The 20,866-nt window shown below is 43.3% G+C and overlaps 1 protein-coding gene across 3 annotated transcripts in view; it reads left to right on the top strand.

Annotated features, from left to right (window-relative positions):
- The window catches only part of TNKS2 (tankyrase 2), a 90,091-nt gene extending 76,162 nt beyond the window's left edge, over positions 1-13,929 (top strand). For all 3 annotated transcript variants that reach the window (XM_044299276.1, XM_044299279.1, XM_044299277.1), the window contains 8 exons: positions 3,095-3,177; positions 3,274-3,394; positions 4,069-4,166; positions 4,733-4,807; positions 4,898-5,003; positions 6,677-6,863; positions 9,677-9,833; positions 12,779-13,929. In XM_044299276.1, the coding sequence (XP_044155211.1) occupies positions 3,095-3,177; positions 3,274-3,394; positions 4,069-4,166; positions 4,733-4,807; positions 4,898-5,003; positions 6,677-6,863; positions 9,677-9,833; positions 12,779-12,841 (890 nt within the window). In that variant the 3' untranslated portion in view covers positions 12,842-13,929. The remainder of the gene's footprint in view (positions 1-3,094; positions 3,178-3,273; positions 3,395-4,068; positions 4,167-4,732; positions 4,808-4,897; positions 5,004-6,676; positions 6,864-9,676; positions 9,834-12,778) is intronic.
- The last annotated feature ends 6,937 nt before the right edge of the window (positions 13,930-20,866 follow it).

Genomic DNA, 20,866 nt, shown 5'->3' on the forward strand with positions numbered 1-20,866 from the left:
GGGGCCACCATATAAGGGCACAGCCTCTTTGAGAGGCTAGCCATCCTAGGGTCTCCTCCAGATGGGAGCCGTCGGCATCCAAGAGGTTAACAGGGATCCGACCTGAGAGCGGTGCAGCGATGCCCTGGGGGCGGGGGGACCTCCGGCGGGAAGAATTCGCGCCTGGAGAGTGCCCGCCCCCTCCAATCGAGGCCGGAAATTTGCGGCCTACTAGGCCGCGAAGCCGGGGCCTAAATTTTCGCGGCCGCGAAGCCGGGGCCTAAATTTTCGCGGCCGCGAAGCCGGGGCCTAAATTTTCGCGGCCGCGAAGCCGGGGCCTAAATTTTCGCGGCCGCGAAGCCGGGGCCTAAATTTTCGCGGTGCCCGGAGGTACCGGCAAGGACCTGGAGGGAGCGGAGCGGCGCGTGCATAATACCGGCCGCGGGAGCCCACCCCGCGGGCCGGAACAGTCAGGGGGCCCGGGAAGGAGCTGGAAAGAATCTTTCTGCGGCGCCCGGCCGACCGGAAAGACAGCCTCTGAGAGCAGCAGTGGTCGCCAGGGTCTGCTGGGACACCGCACCAGTCATGCCGGCCGCGGGTGCCCACCCCGCGGACCGGAAACAAGGGCCCTACGCTGCAGCCGTCAGGAGAGGGCCTCTGGCCCTGAGCAGCGCACCGGTAAGGCAATAGGGGGGGGGAACCCTGTGACCGGGTGCCCGTATAGAGGCAGCTCCCTGGGCGGCATGATAGGGACGCCAGCATAACCCCTCAGTGGGCACCTATTGTGGAGGGGAGGAGAGGGAGCTAATAAAACAAGCTAGGATGGGGCCAGCCTAGGACCAGCAGGGACCAATATGGGGGTCAGTCACGCAGGAGACCTGGGTGGGGGGAGGGGGTCGTAGGGCTGGAGAAGCCACTCTCTCACCACAGCCGTCTTCACCCTCGGTCCGTTCCAGCAGGGTCGCCCCTTCAGCTACTGGCACCGTAGTGGCAGGACGCTGGAAGAGGGACTTGGCGTGCGGGCGACCCTTGCGCTGGCGGGATGCAGGGGAGCTGGGCTGCCCTGGTCCACCTTGCCTTCTGTGGGGGAGGCAGCAGTGCGGATGACCGGCACTGGCGCAGCTCAACCCCGGGAGAAACAGAGAGGTCTAGTGCGACTCAGTTGTCCCGTAATGTCTGGAACAAAAAGAAAAGAAAAAGTAAAAATCAAAATTAAAAACAAGGAGAAAACAGCCCTGCAGTAGCAGGGAGTGTCTTGCCTCCTTGGACACTAAGCAAAAACTGGCAGCCTCTCTCTCCAGGCTGAGGGTATAGCTGTGGAGGAGGGGCTTAACAGTTTTCACTTAGTGTCACGCCTCCTATGGAGATGAGCTATACCCAAGGTCTTCTGTGTCCCCCAAGGAAACTGGGCGAGAAAGCATTTTTTTTTGTCACCTTACATCACAAAAAGTGCAACACAAAGCGATCAAAAAGGTGTATGCCCCCCAAAATAGTACTAATCTAACCGTCACCTCATCCCGCAAAAAATGAGCCCCTACCTAAAACAATCGCCCCCAAAAAAAAACACACACTAAAACATGATTTATTTTTTTTGTTTAAAAAATATTAGTGTATAAAACCTTAATAAATAAATTTAAAAAAGTAGACTTATTGGGTATTGCCACGTCTGTAATGACCTGCTCTATAAAAATATCACATGATTTAACTCCTCTGGTGAACACTGTTAAAAAAAAAAAAAAAAGGAATAAAAACGGTGTAAAAAAGCCATTCTTTTTCACCTTACATCATAAAAAGTGTAATACCAAGCGATCAAAAAGTCACACGCACCCCAAAATCATACCAATCAAACTGTCATCTCATCCCGCAAAAAATGAGATTCTACCTAAGCCAATCTCCCCAAAAAAAAAAAAAAAAAAATATGGCTCTCAGAATATGGAGACACTAAAACATTATTTTTTTTTCGAAAATGCTTTATTATGTTAAACTGAAACAAACAACCATATTTGGTATTGTCGCGTCCGTAACAACCTGCTCTATAAAAATACCACATGATCTAACCTGTCAGATGAACATTGTAAATAGCAAAAAATAAAAATGGTGCCAAAAACAGCTATTTTTTTGTTACCTTGCCTAACAAAAAGTGTAATATAGAGCAACCAAAAATCATATGTACCAACAAAACTGCCACTTTATCCCGTAGTTTCCAAAATGGGGTCATTTTTGGGAGTTTCTACTCTAGGGGTGCATCACGGGGGCTTCAAATGTGACATGTCAAGTTAAAATTATCCCAGTGAAATCTGCCCTCCAAAAACCATATGGTGTTCCTTTCCTCCTGTGCCCTGCCCTGTGCGTGTACAGCAGTTTACGATCACAAATAGGGTGTTTCTGTAATCTACAGAATCAGAGTAATAAATATTGAGTTTTTGTTTTTCCTTTAATTCTTGTGGAACACCTAAAGAGTTAACAAAGTTTGTAAAATCAGTTTTGAATACCTTCAGGGGTGTAGTTTCTAAAATGGGGTCATTGTTGGGTGGTTTCTATTATGTAAGCCTCACAAAGTGACTTCAGACCTGAACTGGTCCTTAAAAAGTGGGTTTTGGAAATTTTCTGAAACATTTCAAGATTTGCTTCTAAACATCTAAGCCTTCTAACGTCCCCCAAAAATAAAATTGCATTCCCAAAATGATCCAAACATAAAATAGACATATTGGGAATGTAAAGTAATAACTATTTTTGGAGGTATTACTGTCTATTATAGAAGTAGAGAAATTAAAATTTGCTAATATAAAAATAAAATAAAAATTGGTGCATTTGTTGTTTTTTTTTTATAAATAAAAATGAAATTTTTTGACTCGGTTTTACCACTGTCATGAAGTACAATATGTGACTACATTACAGCTACATGACAACATCATGTTAAAAATCCCAGTCACTTTTCACCCGTTTTTTTTTTTTAACCTTGACCTTTTACACTGTAATTCCTAATGTCGTGGCCTTTAATATATTTATTACCTGCCACTGGTTAGTTTACTAGCACTTGCAGAGTTTACCCTAAAGACCCTGGATAACTTTGCGTTGTTTCATAGATACTGATATGTATTTTACATTTCTTTAGTACCAGGCGTTGATCTCAGTATCAATCATTTCTTAATGAACCTTGGACTTGAACACTTAATTGAAATCTTTGAGAGGGAGCAGGTAAGCTAAGACACTGTACCTTTTCCTGAAGAATGCTTCTGTAGTAAACACTGCTTTCTTATTTAGCTGCTAAATCTGTGTATGCTCTGTTTACAGATAACACTAGACGTCTTAATTGAAATGGGACACAAAGAATTCAAGGAAATCGGAGTTAACGCTTACGGGCATAGACATAAGATCATAAAAGGTGTGGAGAGGCTTATATCGGGGCAACAAGGTAATGTTCATCTCCTTTTATTTTCCGTGTGTTTTAGAATAGCATGGACTAATATAAAGATGAGCTAAAAGGGACAATCGTGCATTGATACAGACCTTCCAGAGGGGCCGGACTGCAGTAGTGATCGTATTTTCCTGGTCCCTGCGTGGGTTCTGTTTCTGTCGCTCCTGGGCCAGCTCTTCCTCTCCATGAAGTGCTTAAAACAACATCCATTGACGGAAGGACACGTGACTGCTGCAGCCAATCACAGGCTGCATTGGTGACCTGTGATTGGCTGCAGCGGTCATGTGTTCCTCCGTCGATGGATGTTGTCTTCAGTGCTGTAGTGAGAGTAAGAGCTCAGGAGCGACAGGCATTGATCCCAGCACAGGGACCAAGTAAGTATGATCACCACCCTGGGAGGTCTTAATCAGTCTTGGATAAGCCCTTTTTTTAATATTGATTACCTTTCCTCATGATAGTCTTGCTTCCTTGGACACAAGCAAGGAGTGACTTGAATTACCAAATAACCATCACTTTACTGTTGAATCTCCTGCTTCTCCAATGCCACTAGTACGGTCCTCCCCGCTCTTTTTTTGCTTTGTTTTTACAGGGCTGCACATGTTGGGGTCAGTGAGTGACTGCAGCCGCCATGTATTATCAGTGACTTATGAGCTTCCTGTCGTGTTTTTCAGGCTTGAATCCATATTTGACACTGAACAACTCGAACAGTGGGACTATATTAATTGACCTTGCTCCAGATGATAAAGAGTTTCTTTCTGTCGATGAAGAGGTGAAAATTTTTCTTTTGCTTATGATCTTCACATTCCTTCCTTTTCTCATTCTTGGTGTGTGTGTGTGTAAGTCCGGGAGTGCATCTGTCACACAATCACATTTTCACAAGAGCGTCAGCCGCTGGCAGTGGCTTTCACTACTAAGTATGGAGTAGATGTTTGGTCTCATGCCTGGGCCGTTAGTAGTTAGTTTCTACGCATACATTAGTGCTTCAAAATCCAAACCTGGGCTTGTGCCACGGTCAATAACGAACCCTAGTTCGGATTTGGATTTTCTGCAGTAGCTTCAGCACTAGAACTACGTATGTTGTGCAGTGGACGAAGCTGATTACTGCTCCCATTGAAGCAAATGGGAGTAGTGCTGCAGTATCCAGCTCCATCCACTGCAGAGATAAAAGTATAGCGCTGGAACTTCTGCAGAACCTGATCCCGCTGATCAGGGGGTGATGGCCTATCCTGAGGACATTCCATCTCTTGTAAAAGAGCAGACAACCCCTATAAGCGCCGTTACTGCTTCATTGTGTGAAGATTTTTATTGTATCCCTTTTGATTTTGTTTTTACTAGATGCAGAGCACAGTCAGGGAACATCGAGATGGCGGACACGCAGGTGGAGTCTTTAATAGATACAATATCTTAAAGGTAAGGTGACGTGTCTTCAGCAGTTTTGTGCATGACGTAGACCGAATTAGCAAAATATCATGGTAATTGTCAATCTTTGCCGTTATCTAGATACAGAAGGTATGCAATAAAAAGCTGTGGGAAAGATACACTCACCGGAGGAAAGAAGTTACAGAAGAGAACCATAATCACGCTAATGAAAGAATGCTATTTCATGGTAAGCCTCTGCCATGTTCTCATCTCCTGTAATTGGGGGGGGGGGGGATTTATCTTGAAATATATTTTTTACTGACATTTTCACTTAGTCACTTAGTGCTGTCATTAAGAAGGAAGACACTAATGGGGTCATTTATTAAGACTGGCATTTTAGGCGCCGGCCTGTACATAATTTAGGCACATCCACTGCCTGTCTAAATCTATGCCAGCTTCCTTGCTGGCATAATTTAGATCATTTTCTATACCTAAAACGGGTGTAGAAAATGATAAATGAGATGGGCAGGCTGGCCCTTCCCCTTCCGCGTCCACGCACCCTTTTTTAGACCTGGCGTGAGTGGGGAAAAGTCGCAGATTTGTCCGCAAATCCTCTTCGTGAACAAATGTGCGACAGATATATTCAAAAAATTGGAATATATCTGATAACTGACCCCCTGAATACCAGCACTGTAGCTACTACTGATTGCTTTTTATGTGTTTTTACGTTATTTTTCTCACATCCGGATATCCCCTTTTTCAAATACAAATATCCCATTAAAGGGCTTGTGTCAGAGTTATATAAAATCTCGATAAACCCCTGTTAACTGACTGGAAATAACAAATGAATGTGTATTCACCCGTTTTCTCCTCTGCTATTTCCTGTGATGTGCTCCGGTCCCCACCGCTGCTCTCGTGCATGGCTGAGGCCAGCATTTGGCTGCAGCAGTGACTTGTGCATGGAACGTCACCGCTGCAGCCAAGAAGAAGACGTCAGCAACAGAATGACCGGAGCTCAGCACTCAAAGAAACGGAAGAAAACAAGTGAGCATTCTTTTGTTAATTTAGGCCATTTACAGGTGTTGCCCCCTGTTTTTTATATAACTTGGACACCACATTAAGGGCATATAGACCTTGGCTCTTGTGGACCCAAAGTGACCATATATAACATAGTTTCCTTCTGTGGCATCATCAAGGACCTGTGATGATCAGCTAATCTCTGAAGCAGTTTCTATATGAGGAGGATGGATTGTTCACTTGGAAATACCACATATCAAGGCTCTGTATACAAGGCATTTGAACCTTCCATTGGTGGTATATGTTCACGATATGTGTGAGACAGAGCGCTGAGATGTATGCCATACAGTGGCTTTCATCACCCCTAGGCTCCCACTTAAAAAATAAAAAAAGTGTACTACATGGTACACATTTTGCAGTTGCCATTTGTATAGTCGCAGTCTGCTGTGCTTCCATGTACAGTTAAAGAAAAGGTAAGCCGGTATACACCTAACGGAGGCTTTTTGACTTTGGGTGAATGGGGACCTATGGATACTATATATTTACAATAGAAACACTGAGAGGACATTTATGAAGACCGGCGTTATCTCTTGTTTTCCCTGTGCAGCTGGAGGATGCGCCTAATTTGGACCAAGGCACAGGCCGCGCCATAGATTTAGGTTGTGTATGGCAGCCTGCTAGCTATCGTAGATTTCAGTCTTCATTCATGCGAGAAAACTGATAAATGTGCCGGCCCCGCTGGCTGGCCTCTCCCTTCCCACCCTTGTCACGTTCCCTTTTTGGAAAGGGGGGGGCGCAGCGTAGAAACGCGCGTGCTTAAATTTTTTTCGCAGTGGTGTTTTTCCTGTGCATTTGGCCTATATTACATCTTTGCTCCTTTGTGATGTGTTTAATCTTTCACAGGTTCTCCCTTTGTAAATGCAATTATTCACAAGGGGTTTGATGAAAGGCATGCTTACATTGGTGGCATGTTCGGGGCCGGCATTTACTTTGCTGAAAACTCATCAAAAAGCAACCAGTATGTTTATGGCATTGGCGGAGGCACAGGATGCCCAATTCACAAGGACCGATCTTGTTACGTTTGCCATAGGTGAGTGTTAACTGTACTTTATACATGCAGTGTAATAGTGGGCCCTCTGTTGTGGTAGTATTGTGGATTTGCAGCAGCAGTTTTTTTTTTTTTTTATAATGCAAAATGTGAATTTTGAAGACGAATAATTCAGTTGCTCACTTACCAGGTTAGGCTACTTTCACATCTGCACTTTCCCTTTCCGCTATTGAGATCCGTCCTAGGCTTTGTCCCCATTCGTTGTCAATGGGGACAAAACTGAACTGAAGGGAATGGAGTTCACCAGAATGCATTCCGTTCCCTTTCATTGCGTTTCCATGACGCACACAAAAGCGCTGCAAGCAGAGTTTTTGATCACGTCCTGGGATGCGGAACAAGACTCACAATGTAAGTCAATTGAGATGGATCCATTTTCTCTGACACAAAAGAAAACGTGTTGGCTATTTTAGAGATAATACAACCGGATCCGTTCATAACGGATGCAGCCGGTTGTATTATCATGACGGAAGCGTTTTTGCTGATCCATGACGGATCCAGCAAAAATGCAGATGTGAAAGTAGCCTTAAAGGATTATTTAGCTTCGCACTCTCCCTATTTGCCTCCGCTACATGTTTTGCTGTGACCCAGTGTCATCAGGGCTTAGAGGCTATTGGCTTGTGGGACCTGCTTGGCAGAGCTTTTAACAGCTTCTCCTAATCCTTATGACCTGATCATGACCAGCAGAGTGCTATTCTGAAGCAAGTCCGCCCTACAGACCAATCTTGTAATCCCTACTTAAAGGAAATGTTGCATACTTTTTTTTTATCTGCCAGTTACAACCTGACAGCAACTCGCAACCATTTTTTGTAATCAGTTTTTATTTTCTGATTAAGGATCTTGCCTGAGTTGTTAACAGTATTTAGAAAGTATTAATTGCTTTACGGCAACCACATGGGCCATAGACACAGTGGACAGGAGGGGAGCCTATTGACCTCTATGGGAGAGTTTTCTAGGCCGCTCTGTGACTTGTGCAGATGTCATTGTACAAGGAAAGAATAGATAAGTTGTGATATCACCTATTGTGAATGGTGGATCCTTTTTTTTATCTATACACAGAGGTGATATCATTACAGGCAGAATTAGAATAACAGATAAGCAGATAACTGCAGTAAAGTCATCTGTACAGACCAAGAAGCTGGTGTCTATTATAAGGTTTAGTGGCCAGTGGGAAAAATGCATGAATATTATGTCTTTTGTTTAAATATAGATATCGATATGGAAAATAAAAAATAACCATCAAAAATTCTTGAAAAATATGTTAAACAAAAAAACATGACTTAAACAATACTTCATTTTCTGATGATAAATTCACTTTAACAAGCATCCATCCCCATCAGTCCCAATAAGCACACATTGCCATGACAGGCATTTCATAGCACCAGTATACGTTCCACTGTATTCTGATGGCATCCTCACGAGCATATGTCTAGACAAAGGGGCTAGTTCTCATGGCTCTGGCGAGAACAGCCAGGACAAAATCCTGCCGCCAGCTACATCCTTTCTGCCGCCTATACAGTTCAGTAGGAAGGCAGCGCTGAGGATTGCGGAGCGGCGGCTTACAGAGAACGCACATGTCCCTTTTCTGCACACAGCTTTGTGTTTAACCCGCCTGTCTGTAATCCTCAGCACAGCCTCCCATTGAAATGAATGGGATTCAGAAACCACGCGGTGCCTGCAAAATTTCAGAGTGGGAGTCTTCGCCAAAGTTACACAGCAGAAGACCCAGTGTTAACACAGCCTAAAAATGCTCTCTGTGCAGGCAGTTATCTTCCTTATGCAATTGGCAATAAGAATCAAGGGTAGCTGTTAAAGGCCTCGGCGGTCGGGTGTCACTTGCCGTTTAGTAGTGACTTACCAATAATCCTCAGTATCGTACAGCACCCAAGTATACAAGACAGACACGACCCTGACCGCTAGGTGTCAGTGTGATCTTGCTGTGTAGTCAGTGGCTGCTCTGTGTAAACTGAGATACTACTGTGGTGGAGATAGGACTGTGTGAACAATAAAACTGAGAAGCCCTCCTGATCTTTAGTGGGAGGGTGATGGTGTACTGGGATACACAACTGGTGAATGGACAGAAGTCACTACATAATTGGTGTTATTATATAAACCTTTAGTGTGTGGACAGTTATTGTTACCGTTTAAATACTTCACATGTAGAAGGCTTCATGCACACTGCCATGTCCAGATACCTTCTGTGTGCACTCCACATTCTTCCCATCAGAAGAAATGACTGTTCTCTTCCCTAATGCAAACCAGAATAGAACTGGAAGTGTTCTCTGATTTGTGGAACGGCCACATGGATCACCCCCAAAAAATGGATGTCTGCCTGGCCCCATAGAAATAAATGGATCAGTGTGCTATCCACAAAAAATTGCGGATAGCACACGAGTGAAAAACATAGTCATGGGCATCAAGCCTAATGCTATGGAGATAAAACAATATTACGTTTCCTGACTATGGCCACTGGTTTTAATTATTGTGTTTATTCTTGGGTTTTCGTCTTTTAGGCGACTAGTAATGTGGTAGTGCAAGGGCGTTTTTTCTTTTCTCTTTGGCAGTTGTGAATGGCTCTTTAATACCGTGTATTAACCCCACTACTATGTATGGGGCGTTTATCTATTGGGTTAATCCAAACTCCCTTCACGTCTGTATTTCCTCTTGCTTTCTCTGTTTGTTCCAGCACACATGCATGAGATGGAAATGTCAAAACATAAAAGCGCAGATTTTGCCTGCGGTCAGGCCCTTGTCTTGTTAGATCTCTCTCTCTCACCATTTTGCTTCTTTTCATTCAGACAGCTGCTGTTTTGTCGAGTGACATTGGGGAAATCTTTCCTTCAGTTCAGTGCAATGAAGATGGCTCATTCTCCTCCTGGTCATCACTCAGTCACTGGGCGGCCTAGTGTCAATGGTCTGGCTCTAGCCGAATATGTCATCTATAGGGGAGAACAGGTAATTGATTCACTGCTTCAAATAAAGTTTTATTTAGTTATTTTTGTTTTTTGAGTTGTATTTCAATTTTGTTTTCTAAACATTAAAATGTGTGCATAAACAAAAATACACAAATTTGTCAAGTACCTTAAATTATTTAGAGTACATTCACACAAATGTAAGCCGTCCGTGTTCCGCAATGCACGGGCATCGGGTGTGTAAATCCCGTATTGAGGCATGGACCCGTTCATTAGTAAGGGTCCGCGATTCACAATATACCGCAAAAGATAGGACATGTCCTATCTGTTGCAGTGTGGAGGCACGGACCAAAAATCCCATGGAAGCGCTTCTGTTGGCTTCTGATCCGTGCCTCCAGACTGTGCCGTATCTTGAGGATTGCAGACCCATTCAAGTTAATGGGTCCACAACCGTGATGTGGGATTCACACGGCCGCGACCCATATATTGCGGAACCGCCATTTGCGGTCCGCATTACGGGCACAGACTGCTTACGATCGCGTGAATGTAGCCTTATAGGGTTGTCCAAGTTACACAAATACATTGTAGCTGGCATACTTACCACTCTTCTCCCCTGAAGCTTCCAGTATCTCACTCTGGTCCTGCAGTGATGACGTCATCTTTCTTACTGCTGCGGTGACATCATGTGCACAGCAGGTCAGTCACCCTTCAGCCAATCACCTGCATCAGCCGTACATAGCACATGACTGCTGAGGCCAATGGTTGGTTGCTGCGGTGACATGGTGTGTAGCCGGGGAAACAAACACAGATTGGGAAAACCACTGGAAGCGACAGGGGAGAAGTATGACTGTTAAATTTTCACATTAACCACTGCTGGATATGTATTATTTTAACATGGACAACCCCTTTAATTATGGAGTATGCAGTTCCCACAAGTGGGAGAACAATAAAGTAATGTACACTATTCACACTGTGCCTATTACTAGATTACTGAACGCTATGGTTTTACTTTCAATTGCATGCACAGCAGTGGCTTGACATATACTCACTGGGTTGAGATTTATCAACTGTTGTAAAGGAAAACTGGGTTAGTTGCCCAAAGCAACCAGTCAGATTCCAGCTTTCATTTTCAAAGGAGCTGTGAGAAATGAAAGGTAGAACCCGGTTGGTTGCCAGGGGCATCTAAGCTGCTTTTGATAAATCTCCCCCATTGTCTATAATTATAATATTACCTAATTTGCCACACAAGCCTGGATCTGTCTCTGGCTCGCTCTTTGAAAGGCATATCACAGAGTTTGAAATGAACATACTACATAAATATGAGTATTCTGGATTTATAGACATAAGTGGCTGGCACATGAGGCACTGCAGCTGTCGCTTGTACCACTGTGGCTGACTGGCTGACAGGGTTGGGGCTGTTGGAGTTGCTGCGGCCAGCATTGGAGGCCACTGGGGCGGACACCTCAAGCACTGCAGCTGTCTGTGGTCCCGCTGTGGGCACTGCAGCTGTCGGTGGTCCCGCTGTGGGCACTGCAGCTGTCGGTGGTCCCGCTGTGGGCACTGCAGCTGTCGGTGGTCCCGCTGTGGGCACTGCAACTGTCGGTGGTCCCGCTGTGGGCACTGCAGCTGTCGGTGGTCCCGCTGTGGGCACCTGGGTACCTCTGTTTCTGGCATTAGGGGGCAGTGCAGCTAATTTGAGTTTGAAATAAACATACCCGATAGTTTATATTGGTCCTTGTGGAGCCCAAACTTTCTAACTACTATACCAAACTGAACTTTCCCTTAATTATACTTTCTAATATAGGAAAGATATTATTTATTTTTACACAAATGACATATACTATGTGTGATAATAAACCCTTTATTATTGAAAATATATTTACTTGTTTAGCTGTTTATAGATTATATAGACCTGTCCAACCACCCCGTCCCTTTTATTAAACTAAATACATATCTGAGTAGTTAATGACTAACCTAATAATTTGTTGTTAATATTTATATAATATATAAATTTAAACCAAATATTTAATTATAATGACAAATTATTCTTTACATTATTTTTTACTTAATATACTACAATGGTAACTATTCAAATCAGAAATAATGACAAAACCAAAGAAACTGTAGTAAAATTTGTATAATGTATTATAAACCAATAAAAATTTACTGTTGAAAAATAATAATAGTTTATATGCAGCGATAAAGGGATTTATGTGAAGTGCTCACACAGTCAGTGCAGCATGTGGCGAGTGCCCAAAAGTCTGTGGAGGATAAAGCAGGATCATATTCCCTAGAAGTCGCTTCGAGGCAGCCTCATTTGAGCCGCTGGTCCATGAACAGCGGTGGCTGTGAGTCCGTCTAGCCCCCTAAAAGAACATGCACACACCTGGGTGCAGAGGTGTCACGATGCTGCAATGGTTTGTACTCCATGTGCCACAGCGTCTCTCTCTTCTGACTCCTTTAAAGGGGTTCTCTAAAGCTTTGATTAAATTCTAGCTTTCAGACAACCTTTAGAAGAAAGATCCTGTTACCTCTACTTATCATTCCATTGCGGCACCGTTCCGCTGTGTGAGCTGTGCTCACGTGGCCTCCGTGGGCTCTTCCGCTGGAGTCTCTACCAAATCTGCTCCTGTGTCCTCCTGTTCGGCAGCATTTACATTTGGCAGCTAAACTGGAAGACGTTGGAGCAGATCTGACAAACATGCCAGCAGAGGAGCCCGCAGCCAGAGTCCTGTGTCTCTCAGACGATGAGGAACCAGAGGGGCAGGGGGACCGGCGATGTGGGAACTGCATTATATTATTTAGGAAAGGCTATTACAGTTTGGTTTATTTTCCAGTTTTAGCCCATGCAAAATATTAATTATTCAGGAAGCAAGTAAAGAGGTTTTCCAGAAAATGTAAGCACCTTAGTAAAAGTGGATGACAAAAAGTAACAGCTGAAACGTGCTGCCTGTGAAATTGCTGACTCGCCTATTAACTGTCCTGCAGGCCTACCCAGAATACTTAATCACGTATCAAATAGTGAAGCCCGACATTGCAGCGGAGGGATGAGACCGACGCCTGGACTACGTAACCTTCTGTGTGAGGCTGGCAACTGGAGAAGAGACTTAAACAATGTGAATACATTGCACCGTTTTCAGAGACTTCGAGCTTTAAGAAACGCTTAGCGTATTTCCTGGACATTCACAAAAAATATTGTTTATCAGCACTTTAACAGACGCCATTCTTGATATAAATGGGTTTGTCTATATTTAATTCTACACAAAGAAATGTATTGCATTAACTTGAATTTTAATTCCTGGGTTCTGAGCATCTACTCCTGTAAAAATGCATTACTAGAATTGTGTATTTTAAGACGCGGCATTTACACTGAATCCAGTTAATTTGTACAACTGTAAATAAGAGCTTTTTTCTACTAGCCCGCTATTTATTGCTTTGTAATATAGTCTTTTAAAACGGCAACTTGTACAAAAGGGGAGAGAAAAAAAAAAAATGCACCGGTCATATTATTGGAATGAGGGCTCGGGCTGTCCTTTGTGTACCACAATGCTGGCCGTTACGTACCAAATATCAGGACGGTCTGCCCGCGAAAACTGAGTCGATTTCTGTCCACAGTACGTAGTTATAGGGTTTTGCACGCGCGCTTATAGCACCCTTCTTTTAAGACAGAGATGAAAGTTATAATTTTAGGGAATACCAAATAATTAATAATTTTTTTTTTTATACCAAAAAAAATAAAAAGCCATGTTCTCAGTTGGGGGTCTACTTATGAGAACTCTCCTCTTGCATTACGTTTTACACCTGACCAAGAACCACCATACTACCAGTTCTAAAGAAGTCCCTTGAGAAATGAAGGCAAACAGATATATAGGCTAACTGCACACGGTGCGGATTTGTTTGCAGAAAATCCGTAGGAAATTCACACCAAAACCGCACATAAATCCAAACTATTGCAGTTTTCCTTTTTTTTTTTTTATATATATATATTTTGTTTAAACAACCCAAATGAAGTCTATGGGGGAAACCACTTAAAGCCTGGAATCAAATAATTGATATGCTGTGGATTTACCAAAAAACTCCATATTTAAAAAATACAAATCTCCTTCACTTTGCTGGTACTGTATTATGCAGCATTTTTTTTCCCCCCACGCAGAAAAAACAAGCAATCTGCATCGTGTGCCGTCACCCTCAGACCCTTTGCATACCAGCTTTCCTCCCGCAGCGAGTCCGCAACGCAGCACTCTGCTTGACCTCCCAGCGCTGCCGGGGGTCACATAGCATCATATTGATTTATGATACTATGTGAATCCCGTCAGTGCTGGGAGGTCAGGCCGGGTGCTGCGTTGCGGACTCGCTGCGGGAGGAACGCTCATCTGCAAGGGGCCTTAGTAGAGTAAGCTTCTAGCCAGTGGGTTTTTGGACAAAGGTCATCTAGTGTGTTTTGGCAGAAGGTTTCTATTGATTAAATAGTAATGGATCACTGAGGGGGAAGATGGCAAAGCTCTTATCAGAGAGCCATTAAAGGCGTTCTCTGGGCTTGTAATATTGATGATCTATCCTCAGGATAGGTCATCAATATCAGATCGACGGGGGTTCGTGCAGTCTCCATTCTCTCGTCCTCCTTGCAGCTACTAGGTCTCTTCTGACTGGCGGGTTTGCCGGGTATAGGACCCCTGCCGACCTGATATTGATGACCTATCCTGAGGATAGGTAATCAATATTAACAACCCAGGGAACCCCTTTAAGTAAAATAACTACAGCTAAAAGAGTATGGTGTGAGCCCAGCCTTAAAGAGGACCTGTCGGCTCTCTTTACAGGACTGTCTTCCCCATATTACAACTATTCTGGGCCAAACTTTTAAAGAGCCCTGTCATAGCATTGTGTGATTCCTCCTGGAAATGTGTATATTGACAGCTGGAAGTTACCATTCTTCATGTTAAGTCTGTCCCTACATCGTTGATACTTCCACACTGGGTGCTGACAGCAGGTAAGATGCATCCCTTCATGAAGGGAAAAAGGGACACCTAGTGGTCAATTTAGTCATTGATTTCCAGGAAGAATAACAGAGGAATGCATCAACATACAGGTCCTTCTAAAAAAATTAGCATATTGTGATAAAGTTCATTATTTTCTGTAATGTACTGATAAACATTAGACTTTCATATATTTTAGATTCATTACACACCAACTGAAGTAGTTCAAGCCTTTTATTGTTTTAATATTGATGATTTTGGCATACAGCTCATGAAAACCCAAATTTCCTATCTCAAAAAATTAGCATATTTCATCTGACCAATAAAAGAAAAGTGTTTTTAATACAAAAAAAGTCAACCTTCAAATAATTATGTTCAGTTATGCACTCAATACTTGGTCGGGAATCCTTTTGCAGAAATGACTGCTTCAATGCGGCGTGGCATGGAGGCAATCAGCCTGTGGCACTGCTGAGGTGTTATGGAGGCCCAGGATGCTTCGATAGGGGCCTTAAGCTCATCCAGAGTGTTGGGTCTTGCGTCTCTCAACTTTCTCTTCCCAATATCCCACAGATTCTCTATGGGGTTCAGGTCAGGAGAGTTGGCAGGCCAATTGAGCACAGTAATACCATGGTCAGTAAACCATTTACCAGTGGTTTTGGCACTGTGAGCAGGTGCCAGGTCGTGCTGAAAAATGAAATCTTCATCTCCATAAAGCTTTTCAGCAGATGGAAGCATGAAGTGCTCCAAAATCTCCTGATAGCTAGCTGCATTGACCCTGTCCTTGATAAAACACAGTGGACCAACACCAGCAGCTGACATGGCACCCCAGACCATCACTGACTGTGGGTACTTGACACTGGACTTCAGGCATTTTGGCATTTCCCTCTCCCCAGTCTTCCTCCAGACTCTGGCACCTTGATTTCCGAATGACATGCAACAGTCCAGTGCTGCTTCTCTGTAGCCCAGGTCAGGCGCTTCTGCCGCTGTTTCTGGTTCAAAAGTGGTTTGACCTGGGGAATGCGGCACCTGTAGCCCATTTCCTGCACACGCCTGTACACGGTGGCTCTGGATGTTTCTACTCCAGACTCAGTCCCCCAAGGTCTGGAATCGGTCCTTCTCCACAATCTTCCTCAGGGTCCGGTCACCTCTTCTCGTTGTGCAGCGTTTTCTGCCACACTTTTTCCTTCCCACAGACTTCCCACTGAGGTGCCTTGATACAGCACTCTGGGAACAGCCTATTCGTTCAGAAATTTCTTTCTGTGTCTTACCCTCTTGCTTGAGGGTGTCAATGATGGCCTTCTGGACAGCAGTCAGGTCGGCAGTCTTACCCATGATTGTGGTTTTGAGTAATGAACCAGGCTGGGAGTTTTTAAACGCCTCAGGAATCTTTTGCAGGTGTTTAGAGTTAATTAGTTGATTCAGATGATTAGGTTAATAGCTCGTTTAGAGAACCTTTTCATGATATGCTAATTTTTTGAGATAGGAATTTTGGGTTTTCATGAGCTGTATGCCAAAATCATCAATATTAAAACAATAAAAGGCTTGAACTACTTCAGTTGTGTGTAATGAATCTAAAATATATGAAAGTCTAATGTTTATCAGTACATTACAGAAAATAATGAACTTTATCACAATATGCTAATTTTTTGAGAAGGACCTGTAGTTCTTGAAAAGTCTGCTCCAAGATAAGATAAAGTTTATTAATCCCTAAAAAGGGAAATAAATGGACAATGTCCTCCAGTGATGGATTATAAGTGAAGGGCCGTCTATGACGTGGGATCCGGTCTGTCTGCATCATCATTTAAAAGAAGTCTTATTAGATGAGAAAAATTTAAAGGAAAGCTGTTGACTGCCCCTTTCAGATGTCCGAACTGCTTTGTGAGGCTGGTGTGATGCGAGTTCAGTATCGTGGACCTTCCTGCTACCTGGGTCAGTACTGCAGATAGCGGGTTCCTGCTGCTGGATTTAAAGATTAGACGGGAGATATTAGTAAGTTGGTGTCACGTGGAGAGAATGTGGTTACTGAATAGCTTCCAGTGTTCCACCCTCCCTTTTAATTTTGAAAGTTGCACCCTAAAATAGCAGAATATTGCTCCTGAGTTGGCAGCATAGGGATCAATTCAAGCAAAACCCTTAATACCATAATGGCTTGGCATTGATGAATGACATATTTACAAGCCATTTAAATAGACTTTAGATGCTATGATACTGCCTGAGAAGGTTCCATTAGAAGGGTTTTCTGAGATTTTTATACTGATGATCTATCCTCTGGATAGGCTATTAGTATCTTATCAGTGGGGGGTCCGGGACCCCTGCTGCTCAGCAGTTTGAGAAGGCTCCTGTGAGCGCCGCGGCCTTCTCTAGGCCGTGTGACATCGCAGTTATTGGTCATTTGCCTTAGGTGCAGCTCAGCCCTATTGAAGTGAATGGGGCTGAGCTGCGATACAAAGCACAGCCGCTATACAATGTACGGTACTGTGACCTGTCCAGAAGATAGTTCATCAATATTTGCACATTCATTGAGCAATAATGATCGCTCGCTTGAAAATATTCTGATGAAGTTTTTGAGGTGTAGCAGAATTTTTTTAACTTTTTTCTTTTTAATGAAAATTTCAATAAGAAGGCCACCCATTCAAGTATCTTACGAAGCCTGGATTCACACACGCTGGTTTGTGGTGCAGTGTTCAGCCCCATAAACGTCCATGTGTGAATCCTCCCTTAGACCACGTTCACATTTCTGTTTTTCACGGACACGTGTCATCCACAGTTGCCACATACCCATTGGTTTTATTGTGATTGTTCACACATCAGTGTTTTTCCACAGTGAAAAAAAATAACAAAGACATGTACTACTTAGGTCCGTGATGTGGACTAAACACGGCCATTGAAGTCTACGGGTCTGTGAAAACCACTGACGCAACACGGATGGCCTCTGTGTTCTATCAGTAGTTTTTCATGGACCATTGGTAGGAAATGCTCTGGAAATTAATTTTTAGCTGAGCGGTGTCTATGGAACGTGTCACGTGAAGGGCAAAAAAACGGATACATGGACCAAACACTGATCCTTCACTGACAGATTTTCCAAGGATGTCAAATGGACACCGAAACATGACGAGGCCTTAAAAGGGGTTGTCTGAGTGTTTAATCCTGATGACCTATCTTATGGATGTGATGGTTGAGGCTCTAACTCCCGACACCACCGCCGTGAGCTCTACAACTTTCCAAGCACAGCTCTGTCCATTCAATATCGGCCGTGCTTTGCATTGATACTTATCTGGGAATGGGAATAAGCTGCACCTAGGTCATGTGACCAATGAATGTGACGTCAGCATTCACGGAGCATTGTGTTCTCTTCAGACAACTGGTTGGAGGGGATGCCGGAAGTCAGACCCCCACGATCAGATACGGATGACCTATCCTGAGGATAAATCATCAGTATTAGACACTCGCGCAGCCCCTTAAAAGTTTTCCATTCCTGCCTTTCCTTTGAGAAATACATAAACTGAGAAACTAAAATGTATAAAAAACAAACAAACAATAGTTTGCAGTAAGTTTGAACCGTTAATGGCTTCTGTCTGCTAACAGTTTCTCCAATGTTTCTATAGTATGAGTTGGTGTCGTCTGCACACCGCTGCTTCCTCCCAGTTTGTCTGTGGGTGTGCTGTGTTTGCTGGTTTTGTACCATTCTACATGTAGACTGTGTATTCTGTAGGTAAGACCGCTGATTGTTGTATTTTGAGTACATTATTACCAATCTTTTTGTACCAGATTCGTGGCATACAGGGTCAGATCTATTGTTTTAGTGGACATTCTGTTACTGAACTGTACACTCCCATCATTAGCGGAGAGTGGGAGTTCAGGTACAGCTGCTTAATCTTTGCGGGAAGTCATTTGTACGTTGGAGACAGTCACATCACCTGACACATACACACACATATACTGTATACACTTTGCTTGGCATTTAGTCTGTAGCACTGGATGATTGTGTTACCTGCTTTTCTGTGTTCATTAGAACAACAAATGTGCATTTGTCAATCTGAAGAAATTTGTGATGTTGGAAAGAAGTTTCCTTGCGAATCCTCTGCAGGGGATTCGTGCAATTTTTACAGTCATGCCTGCTCTATTAAATTTCTGTGATTTGAAAATATGAACCTGATTGTTGTTTTTGAAATATTTTGTACAGAAACTCTATGGAGGGAGGTGAGCAAATTCATTCACAAATTTCAGAATTCATCCTGAATGTGTCAAAATTTCAAAGTGTACTGACCCCAAATTCTGTGTCATTCAATTTGAGAGAATCGAGAGAGAGAAGACCACTTTTCCAGGCAATCAAAGCACTTTCTGAAAAATACTCAACTCTAATTGAGCACGAATTGCATTTTAAGAAATTTGCTCCTCTCTATGGATGGTCTCCAGCATTTGGAGGGCTCGCACGTCTTTATTTTACGGCATCTGTAAAGCTGAGTTCACATCGCCGTTTAGCCTTTCGCTCTTCTGATCCGTCAGAAGAACAGGGGGGAAAAAACGGATCAGTTATTTTGAGCATCAGTCGTGCACAGTTAGTATCAATTTGCAATAAAAATAACTGATCCGTCTTTTTTTGAGCTTCAGTTATGATCAGTTTTTGTCACTTCCGCCAGAGATCAGTTTAAATAACTGATCTGACAGAAGTGACACAAACTGATCAGAACTAATGGTTAAAAAAAAAAAAAAAGACTTCAGTTATTTTTGCAAACTGATACTAACTGCACACGACTGATTTTTTTTTTTTTTTTTTTTGTGGTGCGAACCTCAAGTGAATGGGTCAGCAGACAGTGAGCACACGGTCAGTGCCCATGCATCGCTGACTGACATACAGTTGTGTGCATGAGGCCTAACTTGAACTTCTAAAGTGCGCTTCATGTATGCGCATAAAGAGCTATGTCAGGGGCCAAAAAGTATATCCTGGTGTCTCTCGCCATTAACCCTGCACATACTGGTAGACTGCAGCTAGTCATGTAATAGTTAAAGGGGTTTCCTGGAACTTAGATATTGATAGCTTGTTGATGGGAGCTGAGCTGCACACAGGAGCCTTCTGCTTCCGCTCCATCCATGAAGGATAGGCCATCATTATCCAAGTCCTAGAAAACCCCTTTAATACTTGACGTGTGCATGCTTTAAAGAGGACCTGTTGCCAGTCCTGATTTGTCTGTTGTAGTAAATAACTCTTATATTCCACATGGAAATGACCATTCAGGAACATATTTTCTTATGACTATGTTGTGCCATTGCTAGTTTTCCTACTAGAAGTTTGAATGAATTGCCAACTGGGTGTTACCAGTTGTTGGTGTGTTAGTGCACAGTCCGAGACTATCCAGTCTGTGCAGGGCCACCTCCTCCATCCCTCCACTGGTAACACGAATAAAGTTCTGGTAGGAATAATAGAGGAATGGCAAAGACAAGACACTCCAGATTGTAGTGTAATGTGGAACACAAGTAGTTACCAAGCCAGACACGTGGTGACAGGTCCTCTAACCGTTAGATGATAAATCTTCCTAATAGACTCTGGCATTAATGTTTAATCTCAGTAGATGTGCTTGGCATAACTTTTTAAGCTTTGGGCACTGGCAGTTCATAAATCTGAGGGACCCTGGCGAATAGTCCGTAGAAATCTGGTACAGATGAAGTTTCTGAAACTGCTGATGACAGTCAGAGCGGGCGTGGGGCGCTGAATTCTTCCACAGCAGCTTTCCATATGGCCCGAATCGCTCCCAGTTGTATAGACAGTTGCATATATTAGAGGATTGCTAATCTGCATTACAAAAAAAAAAGCTTACCCTTGCTCTAATATCAGTTTCTTATTTCTTATAAAACTTTTTAGTTGTGTCACAGAACAGCGTAAGATTATTCTGTGGGTATTGGACTCACCCATACACATTGGGAGGAATTTACCATCAAATTATGCCAGTTTTCCAGCATAAAAAAGTCGCACTCTGCTTGTTTATGACTGTTTCAACGGCACTTGCACAAAACTTTTGGTACAAGTGCCAATGCACTGCCTCCTTTGCCACCTTCCCCTGCCACGTTTATCTTTTTCTACATCTGTTTTCTTTCATAGAAGAAC

Source organism: Bufo gargarizans, chromosome 6 (genome assembly GCF_014858855.1).
Source record: "Bufo gargarizans isolate SCDJY-AF-19 chromosome 6, ASM1485885v1, whole genome shotgun sequence".
In the NCBI taxonomy this organism is placed as follows: Eukaryota; Metazoa; Chordata; class Amphibia; order Anura; family Bufonidae; genus Bufo; species Bufo gargarizans.